General features: G+C 42.5%; 2 protein-coding genes across 10 annotated transcripts in view; both read right to left on the reverse strand.

Annotated features, from left to right (window-relative positions):
• Synj1 (synaptojanin 1) overlaps positions 1-7000 on the reverse strand; it is a 79845-nt gene extending 72845 nt beyond the window's left edge. For 3 of the 9 annotated variants that reach the window (XM_029470616.1, XM_029470618.1, XM_029470617.1), the window contains exons 1-2: positions 6605-7000; positions 5533-5678 (exon numbers count right to left, since the gene is read on the reverse strand). In XM_029470616.1, the coding sequence (XP_029326476.1) occupies positions 5533-5678; positions 6605-6702 (244 nt within the window). In that variant the 5' untranslated portion in view covers positions 6703-7000. Of the gene's footprint in view, positions 1-5532; positions 5679-6484 lie in introns of all 9 variants that reach the window. The other 6 variants (XM_029470621.1, XM_029470620.1, XM_029470619.1 and 3 more) reach the window with 3 other exon arrangements.
• Positions 7001-9604: 2604 nt separating this feature from the next.
• The window catches only part of Paxbp1 (PAX3 and PAX7 binding protein 1), a 30533-nt gene continuing 18223 nt past the window's right edge, over positions 9605-21914 (reverse strand). The window contains exons 11-18 of the mRNA XM_021184774.2: positions 21167-21366; positions 20821-20965; positions 18994-19115; positions 18327-18403; positions 17747-17813; positions 14911-15057; positions 12565-12719; positions 9605-10741 (exon numbers count right to left, since the gene is read on the reverse strand). Coding sequence (XP_021040433.1) covers positions 10624-10741; positions 12565-12719; positions 14911-15057; positions 17747-17813; positions 18327-18403; positions 18994-19115; positions 20821-20965; positions 21167-21366 — 1031 coding nt within the window. The 3' untranslated portion in view covers positions 9605-10623. The remainder of the gene's footprint in view (positions 10742-12564; positions 12720-14910; positions 15058-17746; positions 17814-18326; positions 18404-18993; positions 19116-20820; positions 20966-21166; positions 21367-21914) is intronic.

Genomic DNA, 21914 nt, shown 5'->3' on the forward strand with positions numbered 1-21914 from the left:
TTGCTTGCTCACTTTATTTTTGGTGTTTGTTTTTACAATGTTGGGAACTGAATTCAAAACTTCACACGCATCAGGTATGTGCCATAATCACTGAGCAATACCCCATATCTCAGCCCTGCTTGTAACTTGATAACTCTTTCTAGAGTCACTCTCTAACTCCCGCACGTGACTTCACCCTTCCTATTGTATTTAAACTACAGTTCTGAAGAGGATTATTTATTTACTGAGACATGAGATGGACGGTGACCCACCAGGCTGTAAATTTAAGGCTCACATGCCCATGTGAGAGCTCATCCTCCTATGAAGGTCTGTGTTGGTGCAACCACACCTCGTGCAAACCTCTGAAATACAGAAAACCCATTTCCTAGAAAAACAACAACAGGTATTCTGTGGTATGTGTATGTATACACAATGGATGGCATTGACTGTGGGAAAGTGCTGTTATCTTCACAGCCTAGAAAGGCCTGGAGAACACAATCTGAAGTGAATGACTAGGCAAGGGAGCACGACAAACCCCGGGTGACATAATCTCACTCATCTTGGAATCTAAGAAAAGCCAGTGTCACACAAGTGCAGACTAGGATTAGAATTGGGAGTGATGCAACACTTGGAGAGAATTCATCTGTGGATAAAAGAGTCAATTCTTAGGAGGAATGAGTTCTGGTGCTCTATTTACACATCAGGTTAGCTACAGCCAATAATAATGCATATTTCAAAATGACTATGAGAGGATTCTGAATGGCTTAAAAACAACAATAACACTTGGGAGGCAGAGGCAGGCGAATTTCTGAGTTCTAGGCCAGCCTGGTCTACAGAGTGAGTTCCAGGACAGTCAGGACTATACAGAGAAACCCTGTCTTGAAAAAAACAAAAAACAAACAAACAAAAAAACAACAGCAAAAAAAAAACAAAAACAAAAAAAATCCTCCACAAACCCTATATGTATATATAGAAAGACCACATTGTGCCCCATAACACTATACAAGTTATTATATATCAATTAAAAATTAAAGTGGGGGCTGGCGAGATGGCTCAGCGGGTAAGAGCACTGACTGCTCTTCCAAAGGTCCTGAGTTCAAATCCCAGCAACCACATGGTGGCTCACAACCATCTGTAATGAGATCTGATGCCCTCTTCTGCTGCGCCTGAAGACAGCTACAGTGTACTTACATATAATAAATAAATGAATCTTAAAAAAAAAAATGAAAGTGGGCAAGGAGTGCAGCTCAGCTCAGTAGCAGAGTATTTGCCTATGTGCTGTGTGAAACCAGGTTCAATCCCCATCAATGCCAAAAATACCCATACCAAACGTGTGTGTGTGTGTGTGTCTGTGTGTGTCTGTGACGCTGTGTATGTGGTCAGAGGTTAGTTGGCTCAGGTCTTTTCCTCTATCACTCCCTACCTTATTTTTGAAATAGCATCTTTTAACCCAGAGCTGGTGGTTTGAGCTGGCCGACTGACCAGGCAATCCCTGGATCTGCCTCTCTCCACCTCATACCCAGTCTGAATTTTAGATGGGTGCTGGAATCCAAATTTAAGTCCTTGTGGTTGCTCAGCAAACACTTTATCCACTGAGCCATCTCCTCAGCCCCACATACCATATTGTGAAACAGACAATAGCTTTGAGTCTGTCCACTTTCTATTGGAGATTAGTCTTTCCCACCTAATAACTATGCGTCCCTCAGTCATGAGTAAGATCTGTGCCAAGCATTAGAGATAGGAACCCTAAGAAGCATGTACATAGTTCCATGTCACGGGAGAATTATCTTTCGGTTCAGCCTGAGGGCTTCGAGAAAATGATGAGCCCTATAATATACAATCCCCTCATTAAAATTCTGAAAACATGGCAATTTTAGATAAAATCTATAGGTTAAGAAAAAAGTCATCTGGTAAAGCTATACTGGCAAGGCACACATAAGGTTTGCTCAGAAATTATCATTCTGATGGACTATAGGAACCTAGGTACCCGTATTTGTGACAACTTCCCAGATGGATATGCTGTGCAGCCTGGGCATAGAAAACTACTGTGTCAGACTAGGACCCAGTGGCTTAGCACTCAGGAGGATCAGGAGGCTAAGGTCATCCTCAGCTACACAGCAAGTAGGAGAAACACTGTGAGGAAGCAAAAACACTGAAAACAACCAACCGACCCCAAACCTTAATGAAGTCATTGTAAGTCCACTAAGAACACAATGAAGACTGCTCAGTCCCTAGTACTTTGAGAGACTACTGAAGACACCAGGCTCTCGGAAGGAGATCACCACTGAGCAGAAAGAGTAGAGAAAGATTAAGCAAGACCTTGAGACCCAGGCAGAGGAGCTTGCACTGTCTGAAGAAGACAGGGCCACACTCTGACGATAAGAATGACTGCAGGTTGGTAGGCAGCGTGCCCTGAGGCTTCTCGGGTCGGGAATGGGGACAGTGAAGAGGACACACCAGATCTTCAGGACAGTCCCAGAGTGCAGCAGGCATTTGAAATTCTGCAGGTTGTTTGTTTTATTATGCAGGACAACACCTACTTTGCTATCACTCCAAATTAAATGCCAAGTTAGTTTTGTGTGTGTGTGTGTGTGTGTGTGTGTGTGTGTGTGTGTGAGACAGTATATTGCTATGTAGCCCAGGATAGCCTCAAATACAAGCTCTGTCTACCTGGAGTGTCCTGGGGTTACAGACATGCAATGCAACCTAGAACCTAACTAATTTCATAAGTCAACTCATCTAACGCTGTTCTGTGTATTTTATGAAAACTAGGGTAAAGGATTTTGCATGTTTTTACCATAAATTGCAAATGCCTAATACCATTTCAACATTATATAATGTATAAATGTATTGAAACATCATGGGTTGTAGCTACATGTGTAATTTTTATGTATGGATTAAAAAGTCAAATCAAAATATATTTAAGTGTTGCTGTAGAGTTTATAGAAAAAAAATAACACATCCAAGAGAATATGTATCCATTTCTGTTAGTGTTACAGAGAGAAGCAGTATTCAAACGTTTGTGCTGTCTGAGAATTACTCACATAGCTTAAATCCAATGAAGACAAACAGAATTAACAAGCAATTAAGCTATGGCTACAGCTTGGTGGTAGAGTGCTTAACACACAGTACCTAGGTTCAATTCCCAAAGCTGAAAATAAATTGTTAAGAATATTTTAATGTTATTCTACTTCATAATTAATGAACCCAATAGATGTTTTGGGGCCTTTTAAAAAGCCTTATTTGGCATAAAAACCACTGAGGTTTCAGAAGTATGATTTTTTTTTTCCTTAACACACAGCAATAATTCTGAAAACAGGTAAAGTCATAACTTGCAAGTCCACAGTGACTTCCCATTTGTAACTGTATCTAGACAACATTAATACATCAGGTAGTGTATTAATGTTGTAGGTTGTAGGTGTATTAATGTTGTAGGTAGGTAGGTTGTGTACCAAACACAAGCAGCTGATAACAGTTTACATTACTAGCCAAGCCCCTCCGGCCTCATGTTTTTATTTCAGTGTTCAATACTGTAAGCACATCTACAGTATGAAACACATTATGGAGATTAACACTGGAGCATGGCATTTTTCCTTTTATTAAAACATAACCAATATGCTTTAATAAAACATAACATAAAAACCAATTTGGAACACTGAAGTTCATACTGAATATTACTTAAACTTTTTCTTAGATTGTGTCCGCCCCTTGTCTCTCCCTTTAAATCATATTACTGGAAACACTAAGAATACAGACATTTGTTATATACTAATCTTTGCTTAAGAGTTGTTCATTATGTCACTATCATTTTCTCTACCAGAATAAAATTTTACTATTTCAGTCAGGTTACACTTGAACCAACATAGAAATCATATATGCATATATAAGTCTGGATTTTATGCTCTTATTGAGTCTAAAGAGCAGTATTTAAACTATTTAAGGCTTATACTAGTAAATATGTCATTTAAACTCTGTGTGTGTGTGTGTGTGTGTGTGCGCGCGCGCGCGCATGGAGGCCAGAGGTTGATTAAGCATCTTCCTTTATTGCTCTCCATATTATTTTCTGAGTTAGATTCTTATGCCAAATCTGGATCTTAGAAACTTGACTACAACATCTGACCAGAGAGCCCCGAGACCTTCCTGCCTCTGCTTCCCCAGTGCTGGGATTATAAGCATGTGATGCCCTGCCAGGCTTTCATGAAGGGACTGCGGATCACACTCAGACCTGTATGCTCACACGGCAAGCATTTACCAACTGACCATCTCTTAAGTCCAAACATCATGTTCAATAAACAATCTGAGCAAAATATAAGAGGGCTGGGGGTGTGGTTCAGTTGGCAGAGTGCTCGCCTAGCATGTATGAAGCCCTAAGGTCAATCCCTAGCACTGCATATACCTGCACAGTAGTGCTCACCTGTATTCTCAGCACTCAGGAGATGGGGGGGGGAGGGGAGGGTCTGGAATTCAGTGGCATTGGCTATATCATGAAGGCCCCAGCTATAACTCTAATAGACTGTTAAAATAATAATGATAATTAATAATAATAATAATAAAAGAACAAGTAGTTACCATTAGAAAATCTGTTTAAAACAAATACTTGAGACAATACCAAACTGGGGTTGTCTGCCCCAGTCTTGTATTAAGAATGAAGCAGGGGCTACATTCGATGTCTCAGCAGGTAAAAAGCTTTTGCCACCAAGCCTGAAGACCTGAGTTTAATCCCTGAGACCTATATAGGAGGAGCTCCCACAAGCTGTTCTGATCCCCACTTGTCCCCTACCTACACACAAATAAATGACTAAATGTTAAAAAAAAAAAAAAGAACGAAGCACAATGTGAATCAGTCGTTTTATTTTCATCTATCTGCCACAAATTTACCTAAACATCATTTTGTGTGGTACAATAAGTAATCCTTTTAAAATAAAGGTCATTTTTCAATAATATGAAATCAAGCACATATGTCACATGAAATATTTTAGGAGCTGTCTGCAATTCTTATTAAAGATATAAAAGCTTAGGCTGGAGCAGCAGATGGTCAGCACTTGCCTAGAGTGACTGAAGCCCTGAATCTGACCCACCAATACCACACATGAGCACAAGGGACACCTGAATAAATAAATAAACAAATAAGGGTTTGATGTACGATGCACAGATCATATCATTCCTGTTAAATCCGACCCACAAAATTCTGGGTATAACAGGAGATGCAAGCTGTCTTATTGGGTTAATGTGATAAAGACAAAACTGCAATACCACTTTACAAAAAAGATAAACTTCTAGAAGCTGAACAGAAGGAAAACAAACTCCCGGCAGCAAATCTGCACCGCCCTGCACCACCATCATGCCAATAAAAACCTGAGTTATCTCAGTTTACAGAAAATAAGGCTTCATTCAAATTAAGCAAAGCATAAATCCATACGCTAAAACTCAGAAGATAAAATTCAGGGAGAAGGTTCTCAAGAATCTTTTTTTTTTTTTTTTTTTTTTTTGTAAACTGTTGAGTTACAACCAAAACAGAGATCAGAATCGGCCAGGTGAAAACACGTGACTTACAGAGCACAGCCACAGCCCCAGACTCGAACATGAGACATTCTTCCTTATGCCTAGTTTCCACTATGAGGCTGAACGGTGGGGGATCCAATTTGTGGTAGATTCGAAATCCTTTGCTGAACGCCATTCTCCTTTCTTCAGAGGCAGCCCTGTGGAAACCAAGCCAATGCACCTGAGGTTTCCTTCTGCTGCAAGGACTGCTAGGCGTCCTCCTGAGGTCCCTCACTGACAAGTTTGATGGGGGTTGGGGGGTAGAGAAAAAGAGAGCTCAGGGGTGAACGGTTTATTCCAAAAGATAAGGCGTCACCATTTTTTTTTTTTTTTCTTAACCAAAAGGCAAAAGGAAACGCATCCAGTTCTCAAGATACGGCAGGTCAAGGCAGGGGTTTTTAGCACCGTCGGTCCTGGTTTGGATAAGGTGGATTTCCCATTTAATCTATGTTTCCCCAAAGGGAAATTCTGTAGCGTATTTTCAGTTGGGGTTGTTTATCGGCTTCCTGCTTCACGATCTGTCACTACGGGAAGGGAACTGATGGGGAAACTTCAAGCCGATCCCTAGGCGGAATGGGCAAGGGGATGGGAGGGAAGGTTAATCAGGCTGATTCAAAGCTCCCGAGGGGGCCGGAGAGGGACGGGATTATCACACCGCGGACTCTCCAGGGCGGCGGCGAAGGGCAGGGAAAACCACACAGGTGACCGCCGCCTCCTGCCCAGTCACGAAGCTCACGGTGACGAATGGATCCCACCGCCACTCAACGAGTTCCCGGGGAGCCGGGGGAGAACTGAGGCACCGGGCGCTCCAGCGCCTCCATTACGCACCGCCGGAGATACCAGGGAGCCTGTGCCGACTGGGTCCTTTCCCGCCCGCTGGGTGACAGCCGCTGTCAGGGCAAGCCACCCGCCGCCCCGGGGTCTCCGCACCACCCGCCACCCTCGGCCCTCTGCCGCTTCTCACCGCTTGCGACCCGGCTGCGACGGCCGCCACCGCTCAGGAAGCGTCCACCCGGCCGGCCGGCTGCCGCTGGGTCGAGCCCGGGCCGCTCTCCGCCCCCCGCCCTCCCGCCCGCTGCCTCACCTCTTCCTCCGGCTCCTCCTCCTCCTTCTCCCGCAGCCTCCGCCGCTACAGCCGCCCGAAGCGTCACTTCCGCTCCAGCAGGTCCAGCTCTTCCGCATTGCGCCGCTGCCCAGGCGGAAGACCCGCCCCCTAGGGTGAAGGGGCGGAGCCGTTTCCGCCCACGCGGGACTGTGCTGCGGAGCAGGGCGCTTACTGGCCACCGGGTTCCTGCGGCCGCTGCGTCCTGGGTCCGTGAAGCGAGCCTCCGTCGCCCCGGGAGTGGGAAGGTGGCACGGCCAGGGGAGCCGGCAGAGGGTGGGTCCGTCCTCCTCGCGTGGAGCCCTGTAGCTCTGCCCTCCCCGCGGGCGACAGGGAGGGACTTCAGAAAAGAGCTGGGGGAGCCCGTGTTGATTCGTGCTCGAGTCGGGCATCAGGACCACCCCCTGCCGCCTCCGCGGACCCGATGGGCGATGGGCGAGTGCGAGGCGGGGGACGGTGTGCACCCCGCGCCGGCTGGGTGGCGCCCGAAGAGCTGTCCATGTTGTCTGTCGTCAGGGAGGCAGCAGGAGGCTGTTCCCTGGCTGTTTCAGTGTGTTCTCCCAGCTCCAGGGGCGATGGAAGAGTGCTCAACCGAATGCAGTGGAGTGGGGGAAGCCAGCAACCAGGAACTCCAGGCAGTCAAACAAAACATGGCTGTTACTGTCGATTTGCCAGCCGTGGAATTTTATAACTAAGGGCATCACACTGTTTCATAGTATCTTTTTAAACGAGACATTATGTCTAAAACTTGTGTCCAGCAGAATTATTCTGCTTATACTTCAGAGACAAAAAGGGGAGGAAATTGTAGTCACTGGGGCTTTAGAGAGGAATTGAGAATCCGAGGAGCACAGCAGTCATGTTCCATTTGCCTTTGCTTTCCCCTAGCCTCTTCCCCTTTTTACTTTCTTCCCAAAAGCACAATTTAAATATGACGTATTGCACAAAAACATTTCCTCTAACATGCTGTCATGTGACTCAACGCTTCTCTATTTTAGAGAAGACAAATCCACCCTGGTTTTCAAATATTAAAAGCAAACTAAACACGAGAGAAGCCACCTCCAGCTGAGGAGATACACACTTGGATTCAGTTCTGAGATCTTTTCACTTAAGTCTCCTAAGAACAACTTTTACTTTTTGTTGTGGTTACAGTAACCACAAGCTTATAATAAAAATTGCTTGCTGTGAATTGTGGTTAGTCATTTTTCTCTCCCAAGAAGTGTCCATTTCAGGTGGGGACAGTCCTTTAAATAAAACAGGAATGTTTGAGAGTGGGATTTTTCTTAAGTGTGATGACTGTATATGACATGCACCAATAAAAAAAAAAAAAGGGTTCAGGAGAGCTGGCCACTGAATTGTAGTACCTTGGAGGTAGCTTTTGTTTTTTGAGACAAAGTAGCACAGAGCCCAGGCTAGTGTGCCAACCATACCTGGTTCACGTGGTGACAGAGACTGAACCCAAAGCTTCATGTGTACCAGGCAGGCATTCTACAAGCTGAGGGGCATCCCCAGCCCTAGGGATGAACCTTTTTATGACAACTGAGATTACCCCAAGTGGAGCTGTAATCAAACTTGCTTACCCCATCATTCTTTTCACCCCAAGAATCCCTGTGAGACTACACCATAAACTCTTTTCTTTCTCAAGGTGGAAATCATGGCACTAAGCACTTTCTAAAGCACTTTCTTCTGCCTATTCTTGGTATTCTGAACTAAGAAAGTGAAGGTCCAAGCTTCTCTGTTATAATGTCTTTCTTCAAATTAAGCTAAAGCAGCAGTGGTAGGTCTTAGCTTTCCCAAGTCCTTTCAAAATACATTTTTAATTATAAAATAAACCCAAGATTTGAAAAACATACTAGTGACCTTTGAACATTCCTTATTGTCCCTTTTCTATTTATTACTGTTACAACATATCAAAGTAGCCGCACATTTTAGCAAACCAGTGTCTATAGTAGACTAACTCAAAATATATAGGCACAGTCTAAAGCTTTGCAGAGAAGCCAATTGTGCTGACTGGAACTGAGCAATGGTGAGGCTGTCAGAATGCTCATACCCTGATTCTTGTCGCTAGCAAACAACAGATGACTGGGTGACCCGAGTCTAAAAAAGTTTTGGATATCTGGTAGACTGTTGTGGCTATACAAGAGACCGAGACAAAATCACAGGTACCATTTGTTTACAAAGGAGGCAGAGGGGAATCAGGTCCTCATGTAGGGGCATGAAGACAAATGGTAGAATGGAGAGTTATGACAAACCTAGATGCACCAGAACCCACTAGAATCTATAAGTTGAGCTGAGAACCTTTATAAGATACATGATTCCAGTGACAGTTATTTCCAGTTTCTGGCCTTAAGCACTCGAGAGTAGCTGTTCTAAGACACTCAGCTAGTCCATACCAGTGTTATGGCAGCTGAGAATTCCATTTTTAGTGCTCTTTACTCATTCAGGAGTGACAACCTCGTTGAGACATAATGAGCACTTTCTACATGCAGTTCTGGCCTCCATTCACCTTGCATCAGACTCCTAGGATAGCGTTCAAGCCTGTTCCTAAGTGTTAGCATAGGCAGTTGGAGCTTATCCAAACAATTACTAAGGCCAGATATAGGAAGAGTGGTTTTATACTGATGGGCTTGGAAACACAGTTTAAGGCCCAAATACATATTTGTGTTTGTTTTAATCCATGAGAATGAGTGCTCTGAAATTTAATTTCCCTTAGGAGCCAAGAAAGATTAATAACAACAACAACGACAAAAAAAAAAAAAAAAAAAAAAAAAAAAAAAAAAAAAAAAAAAAAAAAAAAAAAAAAAAAACCAAACCTTATCCAGAATGAATATGTAGAGATAAGACATAATAGCTACGGAACTGATGGAGAGAGGAGAGCACAACACTGTCTTATTCAAGTACACACTGGCCTGTTAACAGCCTCACCATATGAACCACTGTATGTATGCTCTGAACTTAGTCACCAGCAAAATACAACAAAAGACGTGTTTAGAAATTAATTTAATGCTTGGCTGAAGCTTAATTACATATATATTTTTCAAATAGTCCTGAATTTCTGAAAAGTTACTCTTCTGAAAATCACAGAATCAGAAAGCATCAACCTTAAAACAAGTTTCTCTGAGTATTTACAGTGTGGTATAAACATTACAGAATACCATGGGTAGTAAATTGCCTGGGTGTGTCTGATCAGCGAGGCATGTTCTTTATTGCATATATAACTCACATATGTGGGATTCAAAACAGGATAGACTATAGAAATGCGTATCTATAGCTGGGCAGGGAAGACAATAGTGAGAAAGGAAAGCCAGCCCAGGCCATGCAGTTAAGTTTGTGGCTCATCCTATCCCACACTACTGCATATGTCGCCTCGGGCTCGTATTAAACCCACAGCTGCCTCCAGGGCCGACTCCCAGAAGTCTCACACTCACTCAACGACCAAGTCTTATTTCAGCTTTCATTTTAAGGCAGCACAGCTACAGTGACAGCAGCACTGTCACTGTGGGGGGTGAAGGTCCATCACCTGCCAGCCCTTCTGCTGATGCAGTGCAGTGTTTCCCTAAGATGATTGCTATTGGGTAAGTTCCTGCTGTTAAAAAGCCTCCTCTGTAGAAAAACACCGCAAAATTTCCAGCATGAAAATCCATGGTGGTATAAATATACATGCACACACACATACACACACACGTGCGCGCACGCACACAAAATTATACAACTTACACTAAACACTCATCATTTATAGAGGATACTTAAACGAAGTTAATTTAATGACCATATAAAATACTTCCATAAACAAAATATGACAGGCAGTAAAGAAACATCCATAGACTCCTAGAAATAATCTGAGTTCCTTTCATTCTGAAGAAATCACATTTAAGGACACGGTATTAATATAATGTTTTTGTATTAAAACAAGAATCAGTATATTACAGTTTAAGAAACTTTACATATATACAAAATGTACACACTGGGAATGGCAGCAAAGCAAACACTTTTTGGTCACAGATCTATTTTCCTTCAATCAGAGACTTGACTTCTTTCACATTGTGGTCACTTGCAACAGATACAGCGTGATCCAAAGCCCGAACGCTTGCAAGAAGTTTTACTATCTGTTTTATATTTTCCCTGAAAGAGATAACAAAACTTGTAGTATTATATTGAGATAAAATTTGTTCTTGATTTTACACTAACTTAGAGAATCTGCAGAACAGCCTTCCAAGCATGGATTTTACATATGGAGAAGACGACATGGAAGCTACAGCAGGTTTTACGGCATCTGCAGGGCTGGCAGATGGTTCACCTGCAAAGATGCTTGCCACCAAACCTCTGTGGAGCCACGCTCCAGATCCCACTGGTGGGAGGAGAGAACCAAATCCTGGAAGCCACCCTGACTGCCACACGGGCAGCACGACAGGTGTGTATGTCACTCTCAAACCAACATGAAATGTATGAGAAAAAATTAATCTGTTATCTGGCCACATAAAACAAAACTCATGTGTAAATGATTGGTCCAGGGACAGGAAATTCATTCATATACAGAATAAAACAACTTCATTTAGATAAATGATTTTGATTAATATCTACAAAGAACCCCAGTGTGATCCCAAGCCCCCCTGGAGTGCTGTCTGTTTCCGTCCCAGCCATACAGTCCCGGTTCTTCTGGAGCACAGCTTAACACAAATTCTACTTTACTTCCCCAACCTATCAAGAGGCAGACTCCAACTCCTTCAAAATTCATCCACTAAAGCCTACTTCTGCTTTCTGTCTCAGCCCTGCCGTAAGCACTGTGCCTTACTTTGAAGAAACCCTGGAATATGAACATCAGAATTCTTGACTGGATGAGTAAGTATACACCGCTGACTAAGACAAAAGGCAGCAGGAGCCCCACCCCAAGGTTATGTAGTTCAGGGAAAACAGAAGGCACGTGGACCAAGCTCTGCTTGTCCTGCTACTGTGTGAACCAAGGCTTACAGAGCACTCAGGCTGGCCCTGAGCTCATTTGGAAGCCTTCAACTTTTGAGAGTCTCCTGACTCAGCCTCCTAATGAGCTGTGGTCTCTGCCTTCCTAGGAAATTTTCATGGAAACCAGACATAAGTTGTTCCCAAACCATCATGAAATGGCCTTTAGTTCACAGGATTATGGATCAAGGTATAGAGTGAAGGCTGGACTCTTAACACAAGGCTGTATTTCAGTGGGCATTCTTTCTACGTTTACATCTACATGATGACACCTCAAAGGCCAAGGATCACTGCACCTAATCCTGTGAATCTATTCAATTCCTCAGGAGACAGAACTACAACTATTCACTGCTCTAAGGCTTACCATAAGTCTTTCTCTAAAAGCTTCTAAATTTAATGTATAGGGATAGCGGGATACAAATTAAAAAAAAAAAAAAAAATGTGGCTGGGCGTGGTGGCGCACGCCTTTAATCCCAGCACTTGGGAGGCAGAGGCAGGCGGATTTCTGATTCGAGGCCAGCCTGGTCTACAAAGTGAGTTCCAGGACAGCCAGGGCTATACAGAGAAACCCTGTCTCCGGAAAAAAAAAAATGTGTATTTTGGTAGTTTTGTAACACTAAATAAATGTACAATGAAAGGGAACATGGAGCTGGTGAGATGGCTTGGCACTGACTGCTCTTCCGAAGGTCCCTGAGTTTAAATCCCAGCCACCACATGGTGGCTTATAATGATCTGTAATGAGATCTGACACCCTTGTCTGGTGTGTCTAAAGACAGATACAGTGTACTCACATATAATAATAAGTAAATCTTTAAAAAAAAAAAAAAGAAAGAGAATATAATTAGTGTATACCTTACATACACAAATAAAATGAAACTGTTTAAACAATAAACAAGTTAAAATGACTCCACTTAATTACTTAATATCTCTGACAACTAAAGAAACTCTAGATTATTGTTTCATTCATTACAATAAAAAAACCAAATTACCTTGCATTTCTTTTTTCCACATCAGAGCACCCAATACTGTTCCTGTAAATTGTATCTGCTAAATGTACAAGATATCGGCAAAAATTTTCTAACTGAGAAATCGTTCTTTCTCCTTTCAGATTCACAAACCACTGTTTAGGGAAACAGTTGATTACCTGTGTAGAAGATGCAAATAAAATAGTTATAACATAATAAACATATCAAAAGTTAAAGCTACATGATCGTTACGACTTAATACGACATAAGCTATCTTTTAAAACACCTGACTCCTTATATTAACTACACCAATAAGTCTGGTTTTTCATAATGGATCACACACTCAAAACAAGTTACTTTACCAAGTATTTAAACAGTCATAAAATTGGTAACTGGTTGCCCATTTTCTTTCAGTTATCCAATATGACTTAAGCAAACCAAGTTCCCCTGGTAAAAATCCCTGTATCAACATGGTATTATAGTCTCCTCCTTCCCGAGTACATCAGTGACTGGCAGCATCCACAGAGGCTTGTGAAAGCCCAGTTAGGCCACAGTAAGAGTGAGCCTATCTATCTATACAAGAGGTCCAGTGCACACAAGAGTCTTAACCCAGCCCATAGGGCACTGTAACCTTCTGCCTTAGTGCCAAGAATTAAGAAGTATGAGACTGGTTCCCTCAAGAGAAGACAGTTTACTTTGATCAGTCATTATCCAAACAGGTATAAAAAATGCTCACCATTAAAAGAACAAGGGGTTACTAAAGGAATGGCTTATCCCAGGGACAAGGCAGGTATAAAATGAGCCGAAATCTCTGATTCAAGAAAGAGAGCACTTACTTAAGAGGGGACATAGTATAAAGCTCCAGAAGTCTTCTAAGAGAGAAAACCACACAGGAAACTGAACAATCGCATCCAAAAGATGCAGAACTTGAATCTAGTGGAGAGATCTTAGACAAACTCACACCAAGAGGTCATTACAAAGTAACTGGCCTGTCCCCTTCAAAGGTGTCGGTTGTAAAGGTCAAGAAAGAATGAAGCACTCTTGTAGATCAAAGGAGACTAAAGAGACTTGTTAATTAGATAATCTGGTGTTTTCTTTCAGCGAGTGGAGAATATTTTACATGACTGAAAATGGACATTGGGACGGGTCGCTAAAGACTAGGGAACAGTCATTATCAGTGTGAATGCCCAGATATTGACGCTCTGGCCTGGTCCTGAGGAGTAATTTTCAGGTTTGTAGGAAATATACACAAATATATTTGAGGTAGTAAGGCTACATGTCAAAGAGATTTAGTCTGATGAGTTTAAAAAAAAAACAAAAACAAAACAACCACCTGTGCTGGGTGAGGTGACTAGCACCTTCAATCCCAGCACTTGGGAGGCAGAGGCAATCAGATCTCTGTGAATTTAAGGCCAGCCTAGTCTACACAGTGAGTTCCTGGACAGCCAGGAATACAAAGTGAAACCCTGTCTCTGAAAAAAACCAAAACCCTAAAAAACCAAAAAACTCACAACAAAAGAACAAACAAAAAAAAAACCTCCTGCTACTAGCAGATTTATATTAATGTAGTAATTGTTATGACCGTTAGTGATTATTAAAAATATATATTTAAGCCGGGCATGGTGGTGCACCCCTTTAATCCCAGCACTTGGGAGGCAGAGGCAGGCAGATTTCTGAGTTTGAGGCCAGCCTGGTCTACAGAGTGAGTTCCAGGACAGCCAAGGCTACACAGAGAAACCCTGACTCAGGGGAAAAAAATTATATATATTATATATATATATGTATATAGAGTGTGGTAGTTATATATATGACTATCAAACCATGTAACTCATGACTGTAAGTAGAAAACCTAACAATATTAAAATTATTTTTGTTTTTCAAGACAGGGGTTTGTTTCTCTGTGTAGTTCTGGCTGTCCTGGAATCTTATATAGATCAGGCTGGCCTTGAACTCAGAGATCCATCTGCCTCTGCCTTCTGAGTGCTGGGATTAATGGCATGAGGCACCCCCCACCTACTCCGTTAAAATTATTCAAGTGAGAGGGGAAAAAAAGCTCTTCTGAACTGCTCAAAACAATCAACTATGAAGAAAACTCCTAAAATAAAATTTTCATTGATATCTAGAACAACACCCAAAGAACCACAAATATAGACAGATATATTTTCATGTATCATTTCTTGGCCTCTTGGTTGAGATCAACTGTCTATTTCTTGGGTTATAAAGAAATGTTTAGGACTATCTGGGCAGTTTAATAACTACAGCAGGTCCAACTGTCAAAGGAGGTTTATGTAACTCCTATTCTTCAGGCAAAGAAGCTGAACTTGCCCTGATGGGTGTGCTTTAAACTACAGTATGTGTTACCCAACTCACATTTTGGGCTTTTCTGATGCTGTCATCTCCATATTCTGAGTTCTGAAAAGCCATAAGGATGTATCTGTTTAACAAGCCATCTATTGATAACTCCTGAAGAGTTTTGTTTGAGAAAATGCCATACCACTGAAGAAAATTTCCCAGTAGCTAAAAAGAAGAAAAAAAAGATTAACAGGCGATACCAAGCAAGTATTCTTAAATACAAAGTGAAATAGTTATATAGTAATACAGCAAACGTAGTGTGATGGACGGTGCCTTGTGTTAGAAAGCACTTCTGAGCTATCTGAGTACTTCCTACAATAAAAGCTACTCTCGCTCACCGTGTATAAAATGAAATGCTGTCATGAAATGAAGCCTCATCCCACCCAACCATACCAATGTCTAGTTTCCCCTCTCATTTCTCACTGCAGTAAACAGCAGGCAGCACTCTGTAGCCAAAGACTCCGGCCAGAAGCACACAGGTCACCCTGATCACTCTGACTCCACCTCCACCCAACCTGCGCCTTTCAGCACTCCATAGTTCCTGCACTGACGCTCAGAAGTGCACTGCAGTGCCTTTTCCCCAGCAGAGGGCCAAACAGAAACAAGCCTAGACATGATACGAGTATCTCCATTCAAGTTTTCTTAAGGACAACACAAAACTAGTCCCCTTTAAAAGAAAAACCATTACACGCATAGAGGCCTGAGGGTGTGCAGAACTAATTTCTGTTAGGAAGAGCTATTCAAAGGCAGACTGGCCTGAGCTAGATTCCCGACTTGTATTACCAATGGAATGACACTACAGGTAAGACTGTGCCTCCCTCCCTGACCTATACAAAGAACAACAGTGATAGTGTCTACTTGACAGAGTCATTCTGAGGTTTCAAGATAAAGGGTGTGGCACAACAGATAGCAAAAATGTTCCAATTTTCATTATCCCCTCAACCCACTTCAACCCTTTTGTTCTATATAGAACAGTCATCTTCAAAATGGCAATTTGTTTCTGTCCTTTCCATGCTAAAAATCACCCATGACTCTCATATCCATACTCTACTAACTTTCAAGTAGGGCTGAAATTCAATTCAAAGCAGAAAGGATTGTCTTCACAACAAATATTGCTGGAACAAAGAGGGATTTCATCCAGGTCTTACATCTAAAATAAAAAGGTATTTTATTTACTTTCATTTTGTGTATATGGATGTTCTGCATGTATGCATGTCTGTGCACCATGTATGTGTGGTGCAAGAGGAGGCAGCTATGAATCTCCATGCTGGTGCCTAGGTTCTCAGTGCTCTTAATCCCAGAGCCATCTCTTTAGCCTCTAAAGTTAAACTGTGAACACATAACACAGCTAAATGTAAAACCTAAAACTATGAAACTTCTAGCTACAGGAGAAAACTTCATGGTTCTCTATAAGGAAGACATTTCTAAGTATGGCTTCTAAAGCACGACGAACCCACGCAGGCAGGGGACAGATGAGCCGTGTCATGACTGCTGCAGCATCAACTCAGTGCAGCACTGAGGAGGGGAGAGCGCAGGAGTTCAAGATCAGCCTGGGCTGCACAGCAAGTCTGAAATGGGCCTGGGCTACATGAGACCTCAATTCAGCAGCAACAAAAACCCACAAGAACTTTTACCCTTGAAATAAATGAAAAACTAAAAGACAAGCCAGACAAAGTTTAAAAATCATCTCCACTTCGTTTTCTCCAGAGTTTAGAACTCTAAGCATAACAGGAAAACGGTCAATTTAAAACATGAGCAAAAGTCCTGAGAACAACAGAGGCACAGTGAGCACAGGAACAGGGTTCACCACCACTCATCAACCCAGCAGACGGAGAGCACAGAGTGAACAGAACCCTCTCCACACGCTGCTGCAGACACACACACACAGCCTCTCCTGGTTTCCCTCAGAGGGTTGAAATGAGAACACCGACTGCAGAGATCCCCACGGCATCTCCCTCATTACTCCAACTGAAAACCATTTCAAGTCTTCAAATTAGGAAATGAGTTAAACAAAGGAAAGGTGAACTTACAGCTCCCTCAGCAGCAAAAAGCAGCAAACCACTGCTAACAGGAAATGAAAGTGAATGTCAACCACACCCAAGGAGATGAGCCAGCCTCACATGGCTCCCTGTGGTATAGCTCCACTAATAGAACCGTGGAACACAAGCAGGTTGGGAGGTCAGGGCTAAACTACAAAGGGGACAAATGTACCTTATAAAACGCACAGAACTGGAGTGAGTGAGTGTAAATTACCTCAGAGGAGAGGCACCCAGACAGAACCTCATAGCTTGCTCTAACCTTGAGGATGAAGACGAGCTTTCTCCAGGAAGTTCCTGCTTCCCTACTCCCGCCTTCAGGCAGTCTCCATCTTCATCCACGCCCGCTCTCCTTTACCTGGAGTCTACTTAAGTCCCTTTCGTTGCACTCCAGGATCACCTCCCCCGGAGGGAGAGGATCCCCCACTGGCTCCCTGGGGCCCTTTCTCATCAGTGGGCTGTCTACCTACAAACTGTGCTGTGTTGTTCTATAAACCTCCTAGAAGGCTTCTATTGCAGCCATGCTGCCCCGACTCGGGAGAAGCGGTGCTCTAGCGGCTCAATGCACTACGTTCTGTTTTCACTAAGCTGTGATCTACAGTTGAACAGTTTGAGACTGCATGGACCTTACTTTCAAAATTCCCTGTGAAAATGTCAAACTGAAATAAACATTTAAAATAATACTTGGTTATAAGATGAAAGTGTGTGTATGTCTCAGAGAAATAAACCTGAGTTAATAAAAAACAAAAATTGTCTCAAAATATAGTACATGAAGTTCAAAAAAATTACATATTTTTAGATAGTCTATGATTACATACCTTGACAGACGACCAAAACTGTCGTTGAAAAAATAAGTAAGGCCCAGAATTTTTATTTTCTAAGACACTGAAAGAGAAATAAAGCACAATCAAATATTTTGTAAGTGAATAAATGCCGCTTCATTCCGATCAGTAAGACATCCTCAAGTAACGGAGTTAGAATGAGAACCCAGCAGTGTGCAGCAGGAGTGAGGAGGCTCTGGCACGAGTGCCAGCTTAGCATTCACCTCAGAAGTGGGAATGTAGAGAGGGAGAGAGGGAGGGAGACGGAGAGAGAGGGGGGAGGGGAGAGGGATAGAGGACAGAAGGAAAGAGAAGAGAGAGGAAGGGAGCGAGTCTGAAGGCCTGTGAAGTCAAATATACCCAAGGAAACAAACAACAAACTCAATTTTAAGATACTATTTTAAACTATTTTAAGAACATTATTTGCTATATTCTGTTCAAAACAATTCCTCCATCTCTCTGGGTAACTTTATCCTACACAGGCACAGTTTATACATCAAGCCACCTTTATCTTTCTAATCTAGACCCTGAAAACAAATACAGAATGTTGCATCTCATGCTCGTATGGCGCACTTACTTTTTGGGATATAGAGGCATGAATACATCATCATCTAAAGTTCTTCTCATCCTCAGTAGAAGAGCTTTCAGGTACACCTATAGAGTGAGAAGACATGCATTTGAATTTGCTAAAAAAATTTAATACAATTCTACCAGATAATCTTTCAACAATTAGTAATCAATAGTCATTTACCAATTTTAATATTCCAAATCTACTATATGAAAATTTAAAATCAACATACTTTATTTCAACATAAGGTTACCTGAGACCCAACAATGATAAAAGCCTTTCCCGATCGGCTCAGTGAAAGCAGTGATTTTACGTTTGGCGTTAACTACAAGTGTATCTGTTATTTTAAGATATGCTATTTAAGCCCCAATTAGCAACTATGAGCTAATCTGCTGGTTTTACTTTCTCTTCTCCCCCAAAGTTTTTACTGGAATGTTTGATTGGTAGAACCGAAAGTGGGCTGTGCTACTGAGTAGACTAATGGCATCTTTCTTCCATGGAAATTTGCACAACTGAAAACTAACAGCTAACTGTACACACTTCAGGTTTTTACAGCCCAGATTACCTAACTAGGGGAATCAGCAGCCTGGCTGACTCAAGATAACCACTCATTCTCTTAAACTCTGGCTCATTTGCAAAAGAAGAACAACCTTGCCAAGCATGGGACCTGAAGTACCTGTGTGTTTTTATTGTCTGCATTGACTACTGAGGGGTAGCCATTTATTAATTTCATTGTGATTCCAACCATCCTTGAAGTCTGTGTTGTAGAAAAGGGGTCCCACATGGTTTCAGCTATCACTATTAAGAAACAAAAGACAAGATGTTAAAATGTAGGAAAATGGCAGTTTTTCTTTTAAAGATTTATTTATTATACATACAGCATTCTGCCTGCATGTATACCTGCAGGCCAGAAGAGGGCATCAGATCCCATCACAGATGGTTGTGAGCCACCAAGTGGTTGCTGGGAATTGAACTCGGGACCTCACTGATTAGTGGATGTTATCCCAAAAGCTCAGAATCCTTCTTAGAAGGGGAACAAAATACCCATGGAAGGAGTTACAGAGACAAAGTTCGGAGCAGAGACTGAAGGAACTACTATATAAAGACTGCCCCACCTGGGGATCCATCCCATAAACAACCATCAAACCCACCAAACCCAGTCACTACGGCAGATGCCAACAAGAGCTTGCTGACAGGAGCCTGATATAGCTGTCTCCTGAGAGGCTCTGCCAGTGCTGAACAAATACAGAAATGGATGCTCACAGTCATCCATTGGACAGAGCACAAGGTCCCCAATGTAGGAGCTAGAGAAAGGACCCAAGAAGCTGAAGGGATTTGAAGCTCCATAGGAGGAACAATATGAACTAACCAGTACCCCTAAAGCTCCTTGGAACTAAACCACCAATCAAAGAAAACACATGGTGGGACTTGTGGCTCTAGCTGTATATGTAACAGAGAATGGCCTAGTCGGTCATCAATGGGAGGAGAGGCCCTTGGTCCTGTGAAGGTTCTATGCCCCAGTATAGGGGAATGCCAGGGCCAGGAAGCAGGGAATGAATGGGTGGGTTGGGGAGCAGGGCGAGGGGGGAGGGGATAGGGGATTTTCGAAGGGGAAACTAGGAAAGGGGATAACATTTGAAATGTAAAGAAAGAAAGTATCTAATAAAAAAAAAAAGAAAAGAAAAACCAATACAATAACGACATAAAACTAAGTCTTAAAATAAAACATCTTTACTAGGTTAAAAAAAAAAAGGAAATGAACTCAGGTCCTCTGGAAGAAAGAGCAGCCAGTGCTCTTAACCTCTGAGCCATCTCCACAGCTTACTTATAATGCCAGATAGTTAGTTCTTTACTTATAAATACCAGTATTTACTTTGTGCTTTATAACATAAACTTCAGAATTTGTTCATTTAAAAAAGGCCAGGGTTTAGTGAAGCCCTAGTGGCCCTCAGTCAGTATCAATGCTGGAGCCGTGGCACATCCACCAGCTGCTGGCCTTACAGAAGGGCAGCACTGTGTCTGATCATCCTTTGTCCTATGAATTAAGGATTCTGAGGGAGAAATGTGGAGAGGGTCATGTTATTCAGAGAAAAGAGATGGGGAGCAGGCTCCTCCATCCAGATCTTATTTACACAACCAAAATTTCTATTTAAATTTCACTTTTACTTTTTTTTTCAGTTTAAAATAGGTTCCTGTATCAGTAAATGCTAATCTTCCAAGATAATTGACAAAAGAGATGTGTATGACTCCCTCAAAATATTCGGTTTGGCATCAAGCAATCTTGAATCTCTGAAACCAACCTATTTATCAATTACTGCTCCCAAGTATAGGTCCCTGCAAAGTGGCCTTCAAGCCTCAAGCTAATCCTTTTCTATCCTCTAACATCCTTGGACCAGGTGACACCTGACACCTAACATTGGATAAAATGGTCACTGGTCTAGGGACACTAAGCACATCTGAAAGCCCCACATGCTGAGCCCACCCCCACCCCTGCCACAGCTACCTGTCAGCTTGGGAAGAATGACCTTCTCCACAATGGTGGGCAGCAGAGCAACGTCAGCGTCATCCTTCTCTTGCTCTCGTTCTTCACAGCCATAGAACAGCAGAGATTCAAACCACAGCATAGTTTCAAAGTCACGGCATTTTGCCTAAAACATATTACAAGCATTACTCAAACACAACTTCTGGAGGAGAGACTTTAGAAAACCCTTATTTAAAACACATTAGTATCAGATACAATTTGTCTTAACTGATTATCAACTATGCTGTATCTCCCTTTCTAGCTTTAAGGCAAAAAGTACCCAACCCCTGGGCTACACTGCTTTTGCACATTGGTCAGAACCACCCACCTCAAGAGGAGTCCAGGTGAGAAGCTGAAGTCTGATTAGGGGGTTGAACAGTTTGGGCAGACAAAGACCAATGTAAGCATCCTTATAGGACATGTAGTATTTCGAACGCCATCCTTCAAACTGTGCTTTAATGCAGTCAATTGAATAGAAACTCTCAAGGACATCTTCAAAAACTTTGCTAGACTCTTTCAAAATTCGATCTAGAAAAGAATTTACAAACAAAGCTTAGAGCAGCAGAACCGCAGCAGCAGGACACTACCATGCTCACAGGAGCAGAACCGCAGCAGCAGGATACTACTGTGCTCACAGGACACAGCAGTTGACTCTTGCCACGGGTGAAATGGCTCAGCAGAGAATGGTGCTCGAGCCCACGCCTAACTGCTTGAGAGCATTCTTTAGAACCCACATGCAGACAGGAGAACTGGACCCAAGTCTTATGGGTGAAGTGTCATGATGTCTAGAGTGAAATACACACACACACAAAGACAAGGAAAGGCAGGAAAGTATCAGCATCTTCAGTCTGGACCAATGCTGGACAGCATCACTCTTTCAAATTTCCCCATGTCCAAGATGTTCAATACAACGATGCTGGAAGTCAGGTGTGGCAGGACTCATCTGTGATCCCAGTACTTAGGAAGCAGAGGCAAGAAGACCAGGAGCTTGAGTAGGTAACAAGTTGAAAGTCAGCTTGGGCACAAAATGAGTGGAATCTAGCCTGGGCTGTGAATCCCTGTTTCAAAAATCCAAA

The sequence above is a fragment of the Mus caroli genome, chromosome 16 (assembly GCF_900094665.2).
Source record: "Mus caroli chromosome 16, CAROLI_EIJ_v1.1, whole genome shotgun sequence".
Lineage (NCBI taxonomy): Eukaryota > Metazoa > Chordata > Mammalia > Rodentia > Muridae > Mus > Mus caroli.